This window comes from Melospiza melodia, chromosome 1 (genome assembly GCF_035770615.1).
Source record: "Melospiza melodia melodia isolate bMelMel2 chromosome 1, bMelMel2.pri, whole genome shotgun sequence".
NCBI lineage: Eukaryota > Metazoa > Chordata > Aves > Passeriformes > Passerellidae > Melospiza > Melospiza melodia.
In genome coordinates this window covers 80,347,576-80,361,615 of record NC_086194.1, presented here as the reverse complement: position 1 = coordinate 80,361,615, position 14,040 = coordinate 80,347,576, and the positions used below count along the sequence as shown (strand labels likewise).

General features: G+C 36.4%; 1 protein-coding gene across 3 annotated transcripts in view; it reads left to right on the top strand.

Annotated features, from left to right (window-relative positions):
• ATP9B (ATPase phospholipid transporting 9B (putative)) overlaps positions 1-14,040 on the top strand; it is a 155,398-nt gene that overhangs the window by 62,568 nt on the left and 78,790 nt on the right. For all 3 annotated transcript variants that reach the window (XM_063159571.1, XM_063159562.1, XM_063159581.1), the window contains exons 8-9: positions 48-142; positions 8,957-9,037. In XM_063159571.1, the coding sequence (XP_063015641.1) occupies positions 48-142; positions 8,957-9,037 (176 nt within the window). The remainder of the gene's footprint in view (positions 1-47; positions 143-8,956; positions 9,038-14,040) is intronic.

The following is a 14,040-nucleotide window of genomic DNA, read 5'->3' as shown; positions in this document are numbered from 1 at the left end:
ATTTTTGAAATGGAAATAATAGTTTGATGTCTCTTTGTAACTTCAAGGTTCATGTTTCATTCGAACTGACCAGCTAGATGGGGAAACAGACTGGAAACTGAAGGTTGCTGTCAGTTGCACACAAAGATTGCCAGCTTTGGGGGTAAGCATTCTGTTTGCTTTTAAGTTATCTTCTGTGTATGCATCTATATCTGTTGTCCAAAAGATTATTACAGTTAATGTAGGTGTTGAAAAATACCCGTTACCAGAACCTCAGTTTTTACAATTAATAAGGCACAAATATTCCTGGTTTTGCAATGAAAAGAAACTGAGTCAGAATTGGATTTTTATCTTTCACCCTAGTGATTCTCATTGTTGTCCATGCAGAGATTCACACTGTCGAGAAGCAAGTCACAGTTACAGTGTTTTCAACCAAGTGTTAGACTGCAAGTACAAATTATTCTTGTCTCAGGAACCATTGCTTTAATCACTTACTTGTGAGCTTGAGAAACATAGTCTGCTTCTTGAAGATGACGTGCTTTTTGTTGTCACTATTCTTTCTGATCCAACTAGGTACAATGTGCCAGTTCTTGCAAGCAGAGCTCTCTAAGAGTGGCCTAAATGTGGGTATTTTTTGAGTACATTCATTTGTTGTATCACAAGTAGATCTACAGTCATGAAAAGGAGCACAAGTGTGTGTGTCTGTGTGTGTGTGCATATGTGTATATATATACACATCCAAAATAGACACATACCTACAAAAGCAAATGTAAAATTGTATAAACATCTCCTGTACAAGAAGCTCAATTGTTTCCTTTGTACTGGGAAAGCTTTCTGTTATACTGGTGTGTTGGCTTGGTATTAGGAGACCTCCTTTGAAAACATACTCAAGTGACAAGCTCATGGAAATTTACCTCCACAGATTTTCTGGTGTTTTTACACTAAATCTTTTAAGTGTTTTATTAAAGGCAAATAGACCTTAAGAAGACTGTTTATATTCCATCTCAATGGTAAAAGTGTTAGATTATCTGCTGGATCTTAACAGGACTTCTGCAGTTACACTTCCAGAAATAGAGTAGCTGCCACAGTGTCATACTAGCAAAAAGGAGAAGTTTTCTCCTGTGTTCATATTCTCTGACTACTACCTTCAAAAGTGACAGAAGGAAGAAGTAGTTACATTGCACTTTAAATGTACTTTAGAGAATTTGAGAACAAGGTTTGGAACCAAAGATTGGTCATGCCAGACAGAGATGCCAAGTCAGGCTTCAAGTCATGAGTTCTAGTGCCAGAACAGACTTATACAAATATTCTGTAACCTGCAATTGAATTTACTGTTAGTAATAACGCTTCTGCTGTCATTTTTAATATTTAATCAAAGCCTTCTCTTGTTTTCTCATAAAAGAAAGTCATATCCAAATTTGGGACACATGTAATGTATTTGACTAAAATACAGTCAACTTTCTATCTTGCTTTAATTTTTTTAAAATTTAATTTAGTAGTACTTCTCCAACAGTTACTCCTGTATTCAACTTAGGTGTTATGTTTTGTTTGGTTTTTTTTTTTTTGGAAACACCACTTACTGCAGTTGCAAATACTCTGCAAGGCACTGCCTCAGTGTTTTATTTGTTGATTATAATTTTGATATTCTCAGTTTAGAAGTCTTGGTCTACTGAGGCTGATGAAATCTGGAGTAAGTAACAATGCAGAGGCTTCTCTGCGTTATTGTTTGGAAAAGAAAAAAAAACTTTTGCATTAACTTTTCTTTTTCCCCTAAAAAATTCAAATACATGTTTAAAGTTTTTCCCTTCTTGTTAGAAGAAGGCATGGAATTACCTTTCTAGCTTTCATGTTAGAAGGAACATGAAATTTTTGTATTGTAACTTTTATATTATGTTCTTTGTTTAAAAAAATATCAATAGACTTGATAAATAAAGCATTAGACATCTATGGTGATAATGCAAAATTATGGCTAAATCTGTGCAGTATGATTTGGAGAACTCAATAAACTTTTCTAGACTAGTAAATCAGAAGTGGTTGAAGTTGGGATGTCTGCATTTGAATGGTGGGACATGCAGCCTCATCTTCCTGCAGACATGAAGGTTCGCTTCAGGGATGGTTGTTTTGGGTGTGAAGGGGAGGGAAGGCAAGTCATTGCCAAGAAATTATTTGTTCATCTGGGAAAAAATATAGTGGGGGTCAGCTGTACAACATAGGAACCATTTCTTCCTTAGTTGTTTCCACTTAGGGCTGTTAACCTCCATCTAACTGTTCTGGGCTTCTTGCAAGATCTTTATACTCTCCCTCTTGAGCTGTAGGTGACCTCAGTCATATTGTAAGTGTGGTTAATCAGGAGCTGCTTTCACTTAACGCACCTCTCCTGGCTACCAGCAGCATATGAAAGCCACCAAGCAGTTGATGTGCCTCTGCCCTTTCTCACACCACTCATTATTGGTGCTTAACAAGTGCTAGACAAGGCTTTGTCTGCATAAGCTGACATTTCATCCTGAAGTGACTGACACTGGGTGTAATATTTCCTGCCAACTAAACTGAAACACTTTCAAATTATTCTACTATGGGGTATGGACAAACCACTTACACCTGGTGGTTCTTCATTGAGCTCATTTTAAATGGCTGCTCCCAGCAAGACTTAGACGTTTGCGATGCTCATGTCTTATGTCTGCTTTGCTCCTAAGCCACATCTGTCTGTGACTTGCTTTGGTGGAGTGGTAGGCTAATGAACCCAAATCTAAATGGTTTTTAAGGGATTCTCATATCCGTCACAAAAAATGTTGCTCAGTACCCATCACAGAATATTATTTCCATTCCTGTAGAAAAGCACATTAATAATTAGATTTCTGCAAAGATGTTTTTACCTTTACTCAAATTACAGTGATATGCAGGAGTGTCAGCCATGTAAAGAAACTCTGTGGATAGACAACTTCAGAGATTGGTATGGAGGTCTAAGCAAGCTGTGAATACCAAACTAACAAAAAATACCATTATGTAACTGTTTTACTGTCAGCTTATTTTTGGGCTTTATAATATAGTCATAAGCTATATTTGTATGTGGGCCGTACAGGAAGTCAAAATGTAGTCCCCAGAATTATTTGGTTACAGTTACCCAGTGGGGCTCCCTTCCTGTACGGAACGCCAGGCGGATGGCGCAGTGACCGCGCAGCCGCCGTGTCCGGCAGTGCAGCCGATGCGCGCCTGCGGCCCGGGGCTCCCGAGCGCCCCTGGCGGCTCCCCAGGCCGGCACAGCCCTCGGCGTGCCCCGAGGCTAAAAACCCCTATGGCCGTGTGATGGACCCGCACCCGGCGGCTTCTCCCAGGCCGTGCCAGCCAGGGCAGCGGGCTTCAGTGACGGCGGCTCTGCCCTCTCTGCCCCTGGGCTGACGTTTCGGGCTGTTACTGGATGGATCACATTATTTCAGCCAGCCTCTGCCCACAGTGGCTTCCAGAGACGCATCACGCATCACTGCCACAGTGGCTTTGTTGCATTCTTATTGTTATTATCATATTTCTAGAGTCCCATACTGTTGTTGTTATATTTCTAAAGTCCATACCTTCTAGCTGGTTTTCTACCATGCCGCTCTACTTCACAGGGGCTCCTCTCTGCAGCAGAGTTCCTCGTGGCTTCACAGGGGCTCCTCCAGGGCTCTCAGCCCACCCCTTTTATCCGTGTTATCTTTACAAGCCACAGCTGCTGCCCAGCTAAGGACTTCACACCAGTAGCTCATTTAGAATAGCTAGGACCCACTTATCTAATACATAGGACCCTCACTACATTTCCCCCTTTTTCTATTACTAACAGATATATTCAAATACAATATAGATGTTCAAGTACAATATATGCATTTCCTTACAATACATGTTTTATCCCGAGACCCAAAGGCCTCGTACAACACGCAGCTTCTTGCTCAAAGGTCATATTTCTGGCAGCTCCTGGCTGCCACAGCTCCTTGATTCAATAGCTATGTTCTTCTGCAGCTCTTGGCCACCTTTCTCACAGTCCTGGCTCTATCACTCCGGGGTCACCAATTGTTGTTATCTTGTTGTATATTTCATATTTCTAGCATCCCATCCTCTTGTTATTATATTTCTAAAGTCCATAACTTCTAGCTGGTTTTCTACCATGCCGCTCTTCTCTGCCATGCAGTTCCACATGGCTTCACAGGAGCTCCTCCAGGGCTCTCAGCCCACCCCCTTTTATCCCAGCTACCTTCACGAGCCACAGCTGCTGCCCAGCTAAGGACTTCGCAGCTGCAGCTCATTTAGAATAGCTGGGTCTCACTTATCCAATACATAGGACTCTCACTATAAGGACCCACTTATCCAATACATAGGACTCTCACTACATGGCTCCTCCACATCTTTGATGTACTTCAAAGCTGAGACTTATAGTTCATGCTTCCATATTGAAATATGTTTTTAATAATTAAAAAATACAATTTATGCAAGTTGAACATAAAGTAGACTATGAATAATTAGCTGTAGTGTTGGATAGAATAAACTCTCCATATTTATCACTCATTTTGATTTCTTTAATTGTAAAAACATAGTCATTAAGGTTGGAAAAGACCTCTAGGACTATTGAATCAAGTGAACAGCTCCACTGTGTTCACCACTAAACTGTATACCCTAGTGCCACATCCACATGCCTTTTGAACACTTCCAGGTATGGTGATTCCACCGCTTCCCTGGCCAACCTGTTCCGATGCCTGGCACCCTTTCTGAGAAGAAGTTTTGTCTAAGATTTAATCTAAACCTCCCCTGGAGCAACCTGGGGCCATTTCCTCTGCTCCTGTCACTTGTTACCTGGGAGAAGAATCCGACCCCCACCTCGCTACAACCTCCTTTGAGGTAGGAGAGTGAGTATCTTGTGTTGGCATGAGCTGTCAGCCGTGTCACCAGAGCAGCACTGTAATCCTACCCACTGTGGCACCCAGCACAAACAACCCTGCAGACCTTCAGAGCTTTTCTTAAAGAACAGATGATACCACCAAGATGATCGGTACAGATTTTGTTGTCTTTCTAAAGCACTTAATGTGATCAGAGAATTAAAATTTCAGCAAGTCCCTTAATGATGGCTGGGCAGCAAATATGGTAACACCTGGATTAGGTTTCTTGCAGTTTCATAGTTATAGGTGGGACAGTTCTGGCAATACAAAAGTTCTGAGGCATTCTTCTCTAGCTTGTGTGATCAGCTGTATTTATTAACAGCAGTGAGGTCACTGTAATTTTCAATAAATGGTGACTTGCTGATTTATATCAGAAGATCCATACGGCAGTAAACAATACCATTTACATTTAATTAGTTTTATTGAACCAAAGGCAATTTTATTTGCAATGAACTACATGTTATGATTAAGAATGTATTTTAATGATCTTTAAGTAAGGTGAACAAATGTTGCCTTTGACCTAATAGAGGAGATTTTTCTGTGTTTTTGATAACTGTGGCAATTTTTAAATTGTGAAATGCAAAACAGAGCATTTTCATTATTATACCGTCACAAAGTCATTTTCTGACTTGAGGTGTAGAAGAATGAAATGCATTCTTCACAATTATTAAGTATGAGATAATTAAATGCATATCAATTTTTAAGAAAAACTCATCTGCTCTTATATAAGAATATTTTTTACTTGAGATTCAAGTCTTTCATATAGTTTTTTAAATCTAGAACTGTTACAATCCCCACCCAAATGTGGTTTTTTTGTCTTGAGTAAGAAAATAAATGAGATCATTTGACCTTATTTCATCCTAAAAGTGATGTAATTTTAGGTATAGAATACTGTTTCTGTTGAAGGTATCAGTAAAATTATTTGGCTTCAGTGAATCAGCAGTTCAATGTATTAGTATGAAAATAAGTCTTTACTGAAGCTGAGTTTCAAAAATCCTCCATTAGTTAAATCATTAATAAAAAGTAGTTGCCTTTTCTAAAAATAATAGAATCAAATCCTTTGTTTAAGGTAATTTCCTTTCCCCCTGCTTTTGTATAAGGGAAAGCAATGACATAACTGAACAGGGTAATTTTTTCTTGCCTAGTGAGCGGAAATTATATTTACATGTAGTGTTGCTTACAAATCATGATGTCTCCTTGTTAAAATCACCCTCACCATTTCTTTCAAGACATTGAGAGGAGAAATGCAGAGCTTTCATTCTGGAAAAGCAGCACTTGGTGAAAAAATATCTTTATATTACAGTAACCTTTCCTGGTTGTTGAATGGAGTCCATAGGAAATTTGTCTTCTGTAACTGTGTCATTCTTCAAGTTTTTATTTTTTTTACCTCGTATTATAAAACTACCATATTTTATTGGCCTGAGAATGGTGTCCAGTTGGAGTACAGAACACTTGGCTACAGCAAATAAGAATCTTTAACTCTTTTCTTTACCCTAATAATGAAAAAAATACTTCAGAAATCTACTGAGCTCAAGTAATATGCTTTTATGTCTTTCTGCTACTCATGAATTAAATGCCAATTTAATTCATGAGTAGCAGAAAGATTTCACTCAGAACATAGGTTTTTTTAATTTGCAGAAAAACCCCATGCCCTTCTGGAACGCTATGCCAGTTCTAGCTTGTAGCATTTTTGAGTAATGCCAATAATGTGCAGATCTCAGTTTTTCACAAAGATAAGTAAGTTTGTTTCACAGTTAAAATTCAAAAAAGAAAAAATGGAAAACACAAATTTAGGTGTTAAATGAGAAATAAAAAAAAGGGGAACTAAAACATAAAAAGACACCAAAGGAATGTAGATAGGTAGACTGAATCTTTTACGTTTGAGATGAAACTAAGGAGATCACCATAGAAAAAAATAGATTAGAACCAAGGAAAATATATTACTGTACAAATGCCAATTCACTTTAAAAAGGTGTATATTTCTACTTTCTTTTATTTTAATTTTGCTTTCCAGTAAGGCGTTCTTTTAAAAGAGAGAAGTTGACGCATTTCACTAGCAGTTTTTATTGTGTATATGAGCATGTGTGTGGTATTAGTTTTCTTCTGTTATCCACTACTGAGAGACTCTTTATTTTTCTTTGCATAATAAAGCACATAATAGCTTAGATTAGCTAAATTGTAGGTGATAACAGATTGGAGAGAAGTGAATGATGAAGATATAGGACACCACATGTGTATTAGTTTCATATGAATTATTTCTCGTGAACTCGTTGAAAGTAGGTAGGAAGAACAAGGGTGCAATGAATGAACTTTGTGTGATAGACTTCAATAAATGTCTAGTAGTTAAGATAAAGGTAAGTTGTGAGTTTCAGTGTTCAGATTTCATTCATATTTTGAAAAGCATATGAAATATAAAGTTTTTTGGAAGCAATGAGAAATTTCTTGTGTGCAGAATATAAATACAATTTATTATTCATAGAGCTACACATTTTTAAACTAAAGTCAAACATATTTCATAAATGTACACTGGATTTTAAGAAAGCATTCATTTTGATAATGAAAAGCAAAAATATAGTGATATTCATCAGTCTAGCCATTGTATCAGAGATAAGAAAGGATATAAATATGTTGGGTTTTAAGACATTAACACAAATAGACAATTGCACTTTTAGTTAAATTTTTTTTACTGTTCAAATTGTGAAACATTCTTACATTGAAAATTTTGGGGAAAAAAATAATGGCCTACTTTTAAAAGTAGCATTTGTGCCAAGGTGTGGTTTATATGTCCTCGAAAGAGGCTGTAAAATAAATTCTCCTTTGGAAGGCAGCACATCCTAGCTAGCATGAACAAGGTATTGTACCCATGTAATTTAGTCCCCAGAGATGGTGTTTGATTAGCCTTTTGCAAGATTCATCTGGTAGTAAGGGATGGAGATAACCCAAATAATTAGGTGCTGCATAGAGTGGGAAGGTGTACGATCTTCCATTTGATCAGAGATTGCAATTCTTAGATTGACTGGGAGTTAGTATCCAGCATCTGCTCCTCTCCAGAGTCGAAATTGGACTGTTGTGTATGCATAAATGGTCAACTCCTTTTGAAATCCCTTTGCTGCTGTTGGTTCTTATCACCTAAAAAGCACCAAAAATTTGCTTTTGTGATTGACAAATTCCTTTCTATCATGGCTTTAGTCTGTAGTATTTTTGCTGTGGAAGGTGCATGTTTTAGAGCAATTACTTGATGAAATAATTGTTTCAGAATTTTAAGGTGAACTTCCCTGGGTCTCTAGGGACAACTCTTAATATCTAACAATCATCAGATTTATTAAGGTTTTTTTCTTTTGTTTATAGTATACTGCCATCAGTTTATAGAGGCTGTTAGTGTACTATCTTAGGTGTTTCCTATTCTTCTTAGTTTTAGGGTAGGAACATTTGTGGATTGTTTGCTGTCATGAGTAGTGGTACCACAATATGTTAGACCAAATTTTATCAGACTAGTTTTGATGCATCCCTGAGTTTAAAGATTTGAGTAATCCTGTTGATGTAGTCAGGCTTTCCTGAAGCTGGTAGGGTTTTCTTGTGGGGTTTTCACTGGGGTGCTGGAGCATTCAAGAGAACTCGAATCCATTTCATTGTTGCCTTTTGTACTCAGTTGGCTTTGTCTTTGCTGGAAAAGTATTTTTTTTCCTGTTTCATTAGAAAACCCAACCAACAAATAAATCAACTGTCCTCCCTCTCCCACTTTATTTTGAGAAGGACAAATATCTGGAAAATATTGTAAGATTACACTATAATTAATTAAAATGGGGCTGTTAAAAGAAATTAGATAAAAATATCTAACTCATAAATGTAAAACAGTTTAGTTTTTGAACTATAAACACATTAAGGATATCAACTTGAAAGTGATTCCTCTATAGCAAGATGTACTGGAAAAAACCCCCATGTTTCTTAGTTGGGTAAAAGTTGTGTGAGCTTAGTTTGGGGTGGGTTGGTGAGGGTCATAAACTGGAATCTTTACCAGGTCTTCAAAATAAATGATTATATTTAAGTAATAACAAATACATTATTCTGTTTTACAGGATCTCTTTTCAATCAATGCTTATGTTTATGCTCAGAAGCCACAGCTGGATATCCACAGTTTTGAGGGCACTTTCACACGGGTAAGTAGTCCATGTTAATAAATTTTCTACTTTCCTCTTTAATACCTTAGTCCTACATGTAGTGTCAACTTTGTACCAGATCTTTTCTTGACTTTACAGCAGTATTTTTTCCTATGTTCCTGCCATGGCAATACTTCATATAAAAAATATCCTGTTAAACATGTATGGCAGAAAACGAATGCATAAAGATTATCAGAAAAAATCTGAATTGGAGAGTTGAATATTTGTTGATTGACATCACTTTAATCTTTTTATGTGAAACTCTTTGTGAACAGTATACTGTTTCCAGGCATCTGATGTATTGTTCATATATGTCGAAAACTGACAAGTTGAATAATAGCAGTAGCCTGAGACAATGTATCTGCTAGTTTATGTGCAATAAAAGTGTGCCTTGTTTAACAGCATTTCTGCTGTACTTCTAAAGTTCAGTTTTCTCAAAATGTAAAAAAAGCTAAAAGCTACTTTTGGGGGCTTTGTATTGAATCTCTTTTCCACAGATAATTATATTCAAAACTAATTATGAAAATAACAATGCAATCATATCTATGTCTTGTTTCTGTTGTTTTTAAAAGGTGGCCTGCTAAAGTTGACCTTATAAAGCAGTGTCCTAATAGGTAGTAATTCTTTTTTTTTCATAGATTTAGAGTTTTGTAGCAGTATGTTAGCAGATATAGTGATTATTCTGTTTGTTTCAGCCAAACTCAGTGGTGTTAGACTATTCCTCTTGATGTCTTTTTTCTAAAATAATTTGAGAAAATTAACTGCTGCGGAGGTAAAGAGAAGGGTTTTTTCCCCGTGACTCAAACTGCTAATAGATTTTGTTTTGTAATTGGAATTCCAGTTCACAGTTGTAAATACACTGATGAATGAAATATTGCAATTGCTGCCTCTCAAAGACCAATTTATACTGGGTTCCATCGTCCATGCTGCCTACAAAGTAAATGTCATTTGTTCACACCTTCTAAAGCAGTAAGCAACAGTGTTTACTTAAACCTTGTATTGACCAATTGTCCAAATGAAACTTCTATTAACAGCTGTAAATTCATATTATTCCTCTCAGTGGCTAAGTGTGTAATTTCCTACATATATATTGAACTCTTTGGAATCTTTTTAACAACTCTGGTATAAGTAATTGAGACATTGGGAAATCATCACAGTAATTTGTGTTGTGGGCTCTGTTTGTACACGTCATAAAAGCTGTATGATTCAAATATCCCAGTGGGTGTAAATACCTGTGGTGCATTTTATGGTTTCAGGATTGCATATATGGTTATTTGGGTGCTTCAGTAGCAAGGATAGTTTAAACTGAACTTGTGTGTTCAGTTTAAAGCATGTGAGGGCATTGCCCTCAAATTTGGTTCACAGTGAATCACACTAGAGATTTTTCAAAGGTTGGTTTTTGTTAGTGGTGTACCTTCTGCATTGTGAAATGCTGTTTTAGGACAATTGTTTACTGATTTATCTTTCTGCTTTTGATGTGAGCCCTTGCTTCTTACAACAAATCAGTTCTTGCATCTAATTTCTATTTTATGTTAAAGCAAAAAAAATTAGTGTGCTTAGTGATGCTAATGCGTACATTTTTTCTACTTAAGCATTGATGTTCAAAGAATTCTTGCAAGGGTAGGTTGACAGGGTAATAGCACATTGATTTTTCTTTTTCTTTTTCCCCCCATTATGGAGACAGAGTACTAACAATGTAAAAGACAAACTTAGATAATTTCAAAAAGTATGTGTCCATAAAACAAACCAGAAACTTGGGAGCACAGTGCTGGAGTTTTTATGAACAAGCAAGGTCTAAGTACAAATCTATCCACAAAAACCCTGTGGGCTGACAGAAGATATATTTTGCAGAACACCTACATAATCATGTCAGGAGACATAAAAGCTTTGCTTTACTTTAGTGATATCTGCTAGCTTCACATGAAGTTGTTTTCCATTCTCCAAAATTCTCCATAAATTTTGGTGTGGTTTTCCATTGTTCACCACAGATTTTGGATATGCAGTCAGTGCATGAAAGTGAGTGTGTGTCCTTGCATGATCATGTCTGGCCCTTGAATAATGGCATAAATTAATTCCTCTCCTCCTTTCACATTTACTAGACAGCCTATCAAAAAACAATAGATAAGCTAAATTAGTGTTTTGTGGAAATTTATGAGATAGTTTTATTTGTTCTGAGGGCATCATCCATTTCTTTGCTGAGCTTATTTTTAAATAGTAGTGTAGAGAGCAAGGATGTAAACAGATATAACTACTAGAGTTTCTCTTCTGTCTGATGCTCCTCTGTAGGCTTGATAAATGAGGGAGCAATTTTATCAATGCTGAAAATCTGTAAAAAGACAATAAAAGGTAATCATATTTCTTAACCCAACTTTTACCAGTTAGAGCCTAAAGAGTGTACTAGAGCATTACATCAGGTGTGTATTGGCATAGCCAGTATTATTTAACCTTTGCTTACTTCTGTATAGGATCATAGAGAGTCTCTCTTGCTTTTAACTTTGGCTATTTTTTGTTTAAATTTGGGTGTTACTTTCACTATTCCCTTGAGAATATTTTCCTTTTATTTCTTGTATGTTGCAGCTCTGTTCTGTCCCCATAGTCTCTTTATTTACTTTGGAACTATATCTTAATTTTTTTAGATTCTAATAGCAATCTTAGAAAACAAATGCCCATTGAGTTTGGTTCAACTACTTCAATAATCTTTTTCTTTCATATGGTACAGAACTATATTGTATAATATATATAATTTTTTACAATATTGCATCTTGTTTAATGCTTAAAACAAACCTAAACTGATGTAAAACCTGGTGCATGTAGCTTTATTCATTTATGAGTAGAATCTCTGGCCTGACGCTAATTATACAGATGTTTTCTTGGATATGCCTTGCATTTTAGTAGAGAGAACATTAAGTCACTTTCTTTATTCATGTTTGGTAAAGAATTACCTGTTTTAAAGCAATGGTTGTGTTCACGTCAATCTGGCTTGCTTTTATGTTGCCACTGAAGATAATGGCATTATGTTTTGGAAATCCTTGTGACTCCCCTTCCTTTATGCCAGCAGTAACAACTATACAGACAACTTGACTAGGGAGTTAATGTGTATGGAACCTAATCTGACCCTGTCCAAAACACATACCAGTAAAAGGAACATAGCCATAAAAATTAACTGTGGGGTTGGGTTGGAGAAGGAATCTCTTTCAGTGATTCAAGTAAATTAATGTGTATTCCACTTTCCTACAAAAGTTGATGGGGGTTGTTGTACTGTATCCTGTCATGCGGGAACTGAGATAGAAAAGGTCAAATAGAAGTGGTACACTGGTTTACTCAAGGATTAGGGATTTCATCTCAAAGACCTCGCTTATTATTTACAAAAATTTCTAAAAAATGAGAGCTTTGAATTTTTTTAATGACTCCTTGAAATTTGTCATGATCTTTGGTCAGCTGTATTATGAATTCATGAAAGGACTTTATGAAATAATAATGAAAGGACCGAAAATGGGTTGTATTCAATTTTTATTTCACTGATCATCTTTCCTTTCTCACTGCACATGCATGAGCTGCAGACTAATTTGTGCAAAGAAACTATAGACAATTTAAACCTCTATAATCAATGCTGCTCACAGATTAAAAAACTGAGCCTGAATATGAAGCTTGAATATAATACTGAACTCCACTATTCTGGTAATGAACTTAATTCAGAACCCAAAGACCAAGAAACATACAGCTGCCAAATGAAACTCAACCCAGCAGACCTTAAGTGGAAACTTTGTCAGCTGGACAAAGAAGTCTTTGTATGTCAAATTTCTGCTATGAGAGCGAGTGATGGATTTCATTTAACCCAAAACATACATTGTTCTGTTAGTGTCAGAAAATTTGGAGAAATATCTTTTTAACACAGGTCTGGTCTCACTCAGGAGTTGCAGTTTTTGTCCTTCCCTGCTTCATCTATCCCTACTGTCTCTCTAGAAGTACGAATAAATATAGTGTGAAACAGCTAAACCCTTAAATGCACCTTGTTTTTTTCATTTGAGTAACTTAGAACAAAAGAAAAATAAGGGTAAGTCATCATCTGATTGGCATGGAAAGTGTGATATTTTGGAAATGGAATGAACTGAAGAAAGCTGAAAATTTTAGGTGAGGGCATAATGACATGAAATAAGGAGAAGATAAGGGATTGGCAGACCCTTCTGTGGATGAGCATGAGTGGAAAGAGAGAGAGCTCATTTGATGTTTTCCTATTTTGAATCACCTAAAACCAGGTATTTCACTTAATCTTGTATCAGTGTTAGACATTAAACAAGTGACTTTTTCCTAACCCTGTTGTCAGCTCTCTACAATAATTGCAGGGCTTTTGATTTCTTCTTGTAATATGGAAGAGTTTCACAATTCAGTCTTACAATCTGCTAACTGAAAAATAAGGGAAAACAAAGGATTTACCTAGCTTAGTATCCTGTTCTTGACAACAGCCAGAAGCAGAGTGCTGGGAAGCAGAATACAACTAGAGTAAGGACACAGTAGTTCCTCCTCAAAAGAGCCACCTGTTTCTTAACACAAGATGTGGGAAATTTCCTGAGTTAGAGCTGTTTGCTGTAAGTAACTTGCAATGAATTTTTGTTCTCTAAACTTACCCAGTTCACCCTTGAACGTGTGTAACCTTTTAATATTGCAATTGAAGGAAGTTACACAGACTAAGTACATATTTAAGAATGATAGCCTGTTTTCAATTTTGTTGACTTTATTTATGACTTCTTTCTTCTTTAGTAAAAATAAGCAGTATCTATCATCCCTTTTTAGGTGCTTGTTTCATAGATGTCTGTCATATTCCCCATTAGAAGCCAGGTTTATTTAGTTGTATCTAGTGTGGAAGACATGTTGACCTTCCTTATTGCTCTGTTTGAACATTATCCAGTTCTTTTTACTTTCTGTTTGGAATAAACACAAGAAATAATCACAGAAGCCAAATAATTTGGGAACAATTGTAAATCAAACCAGGAATCTAAGCATTG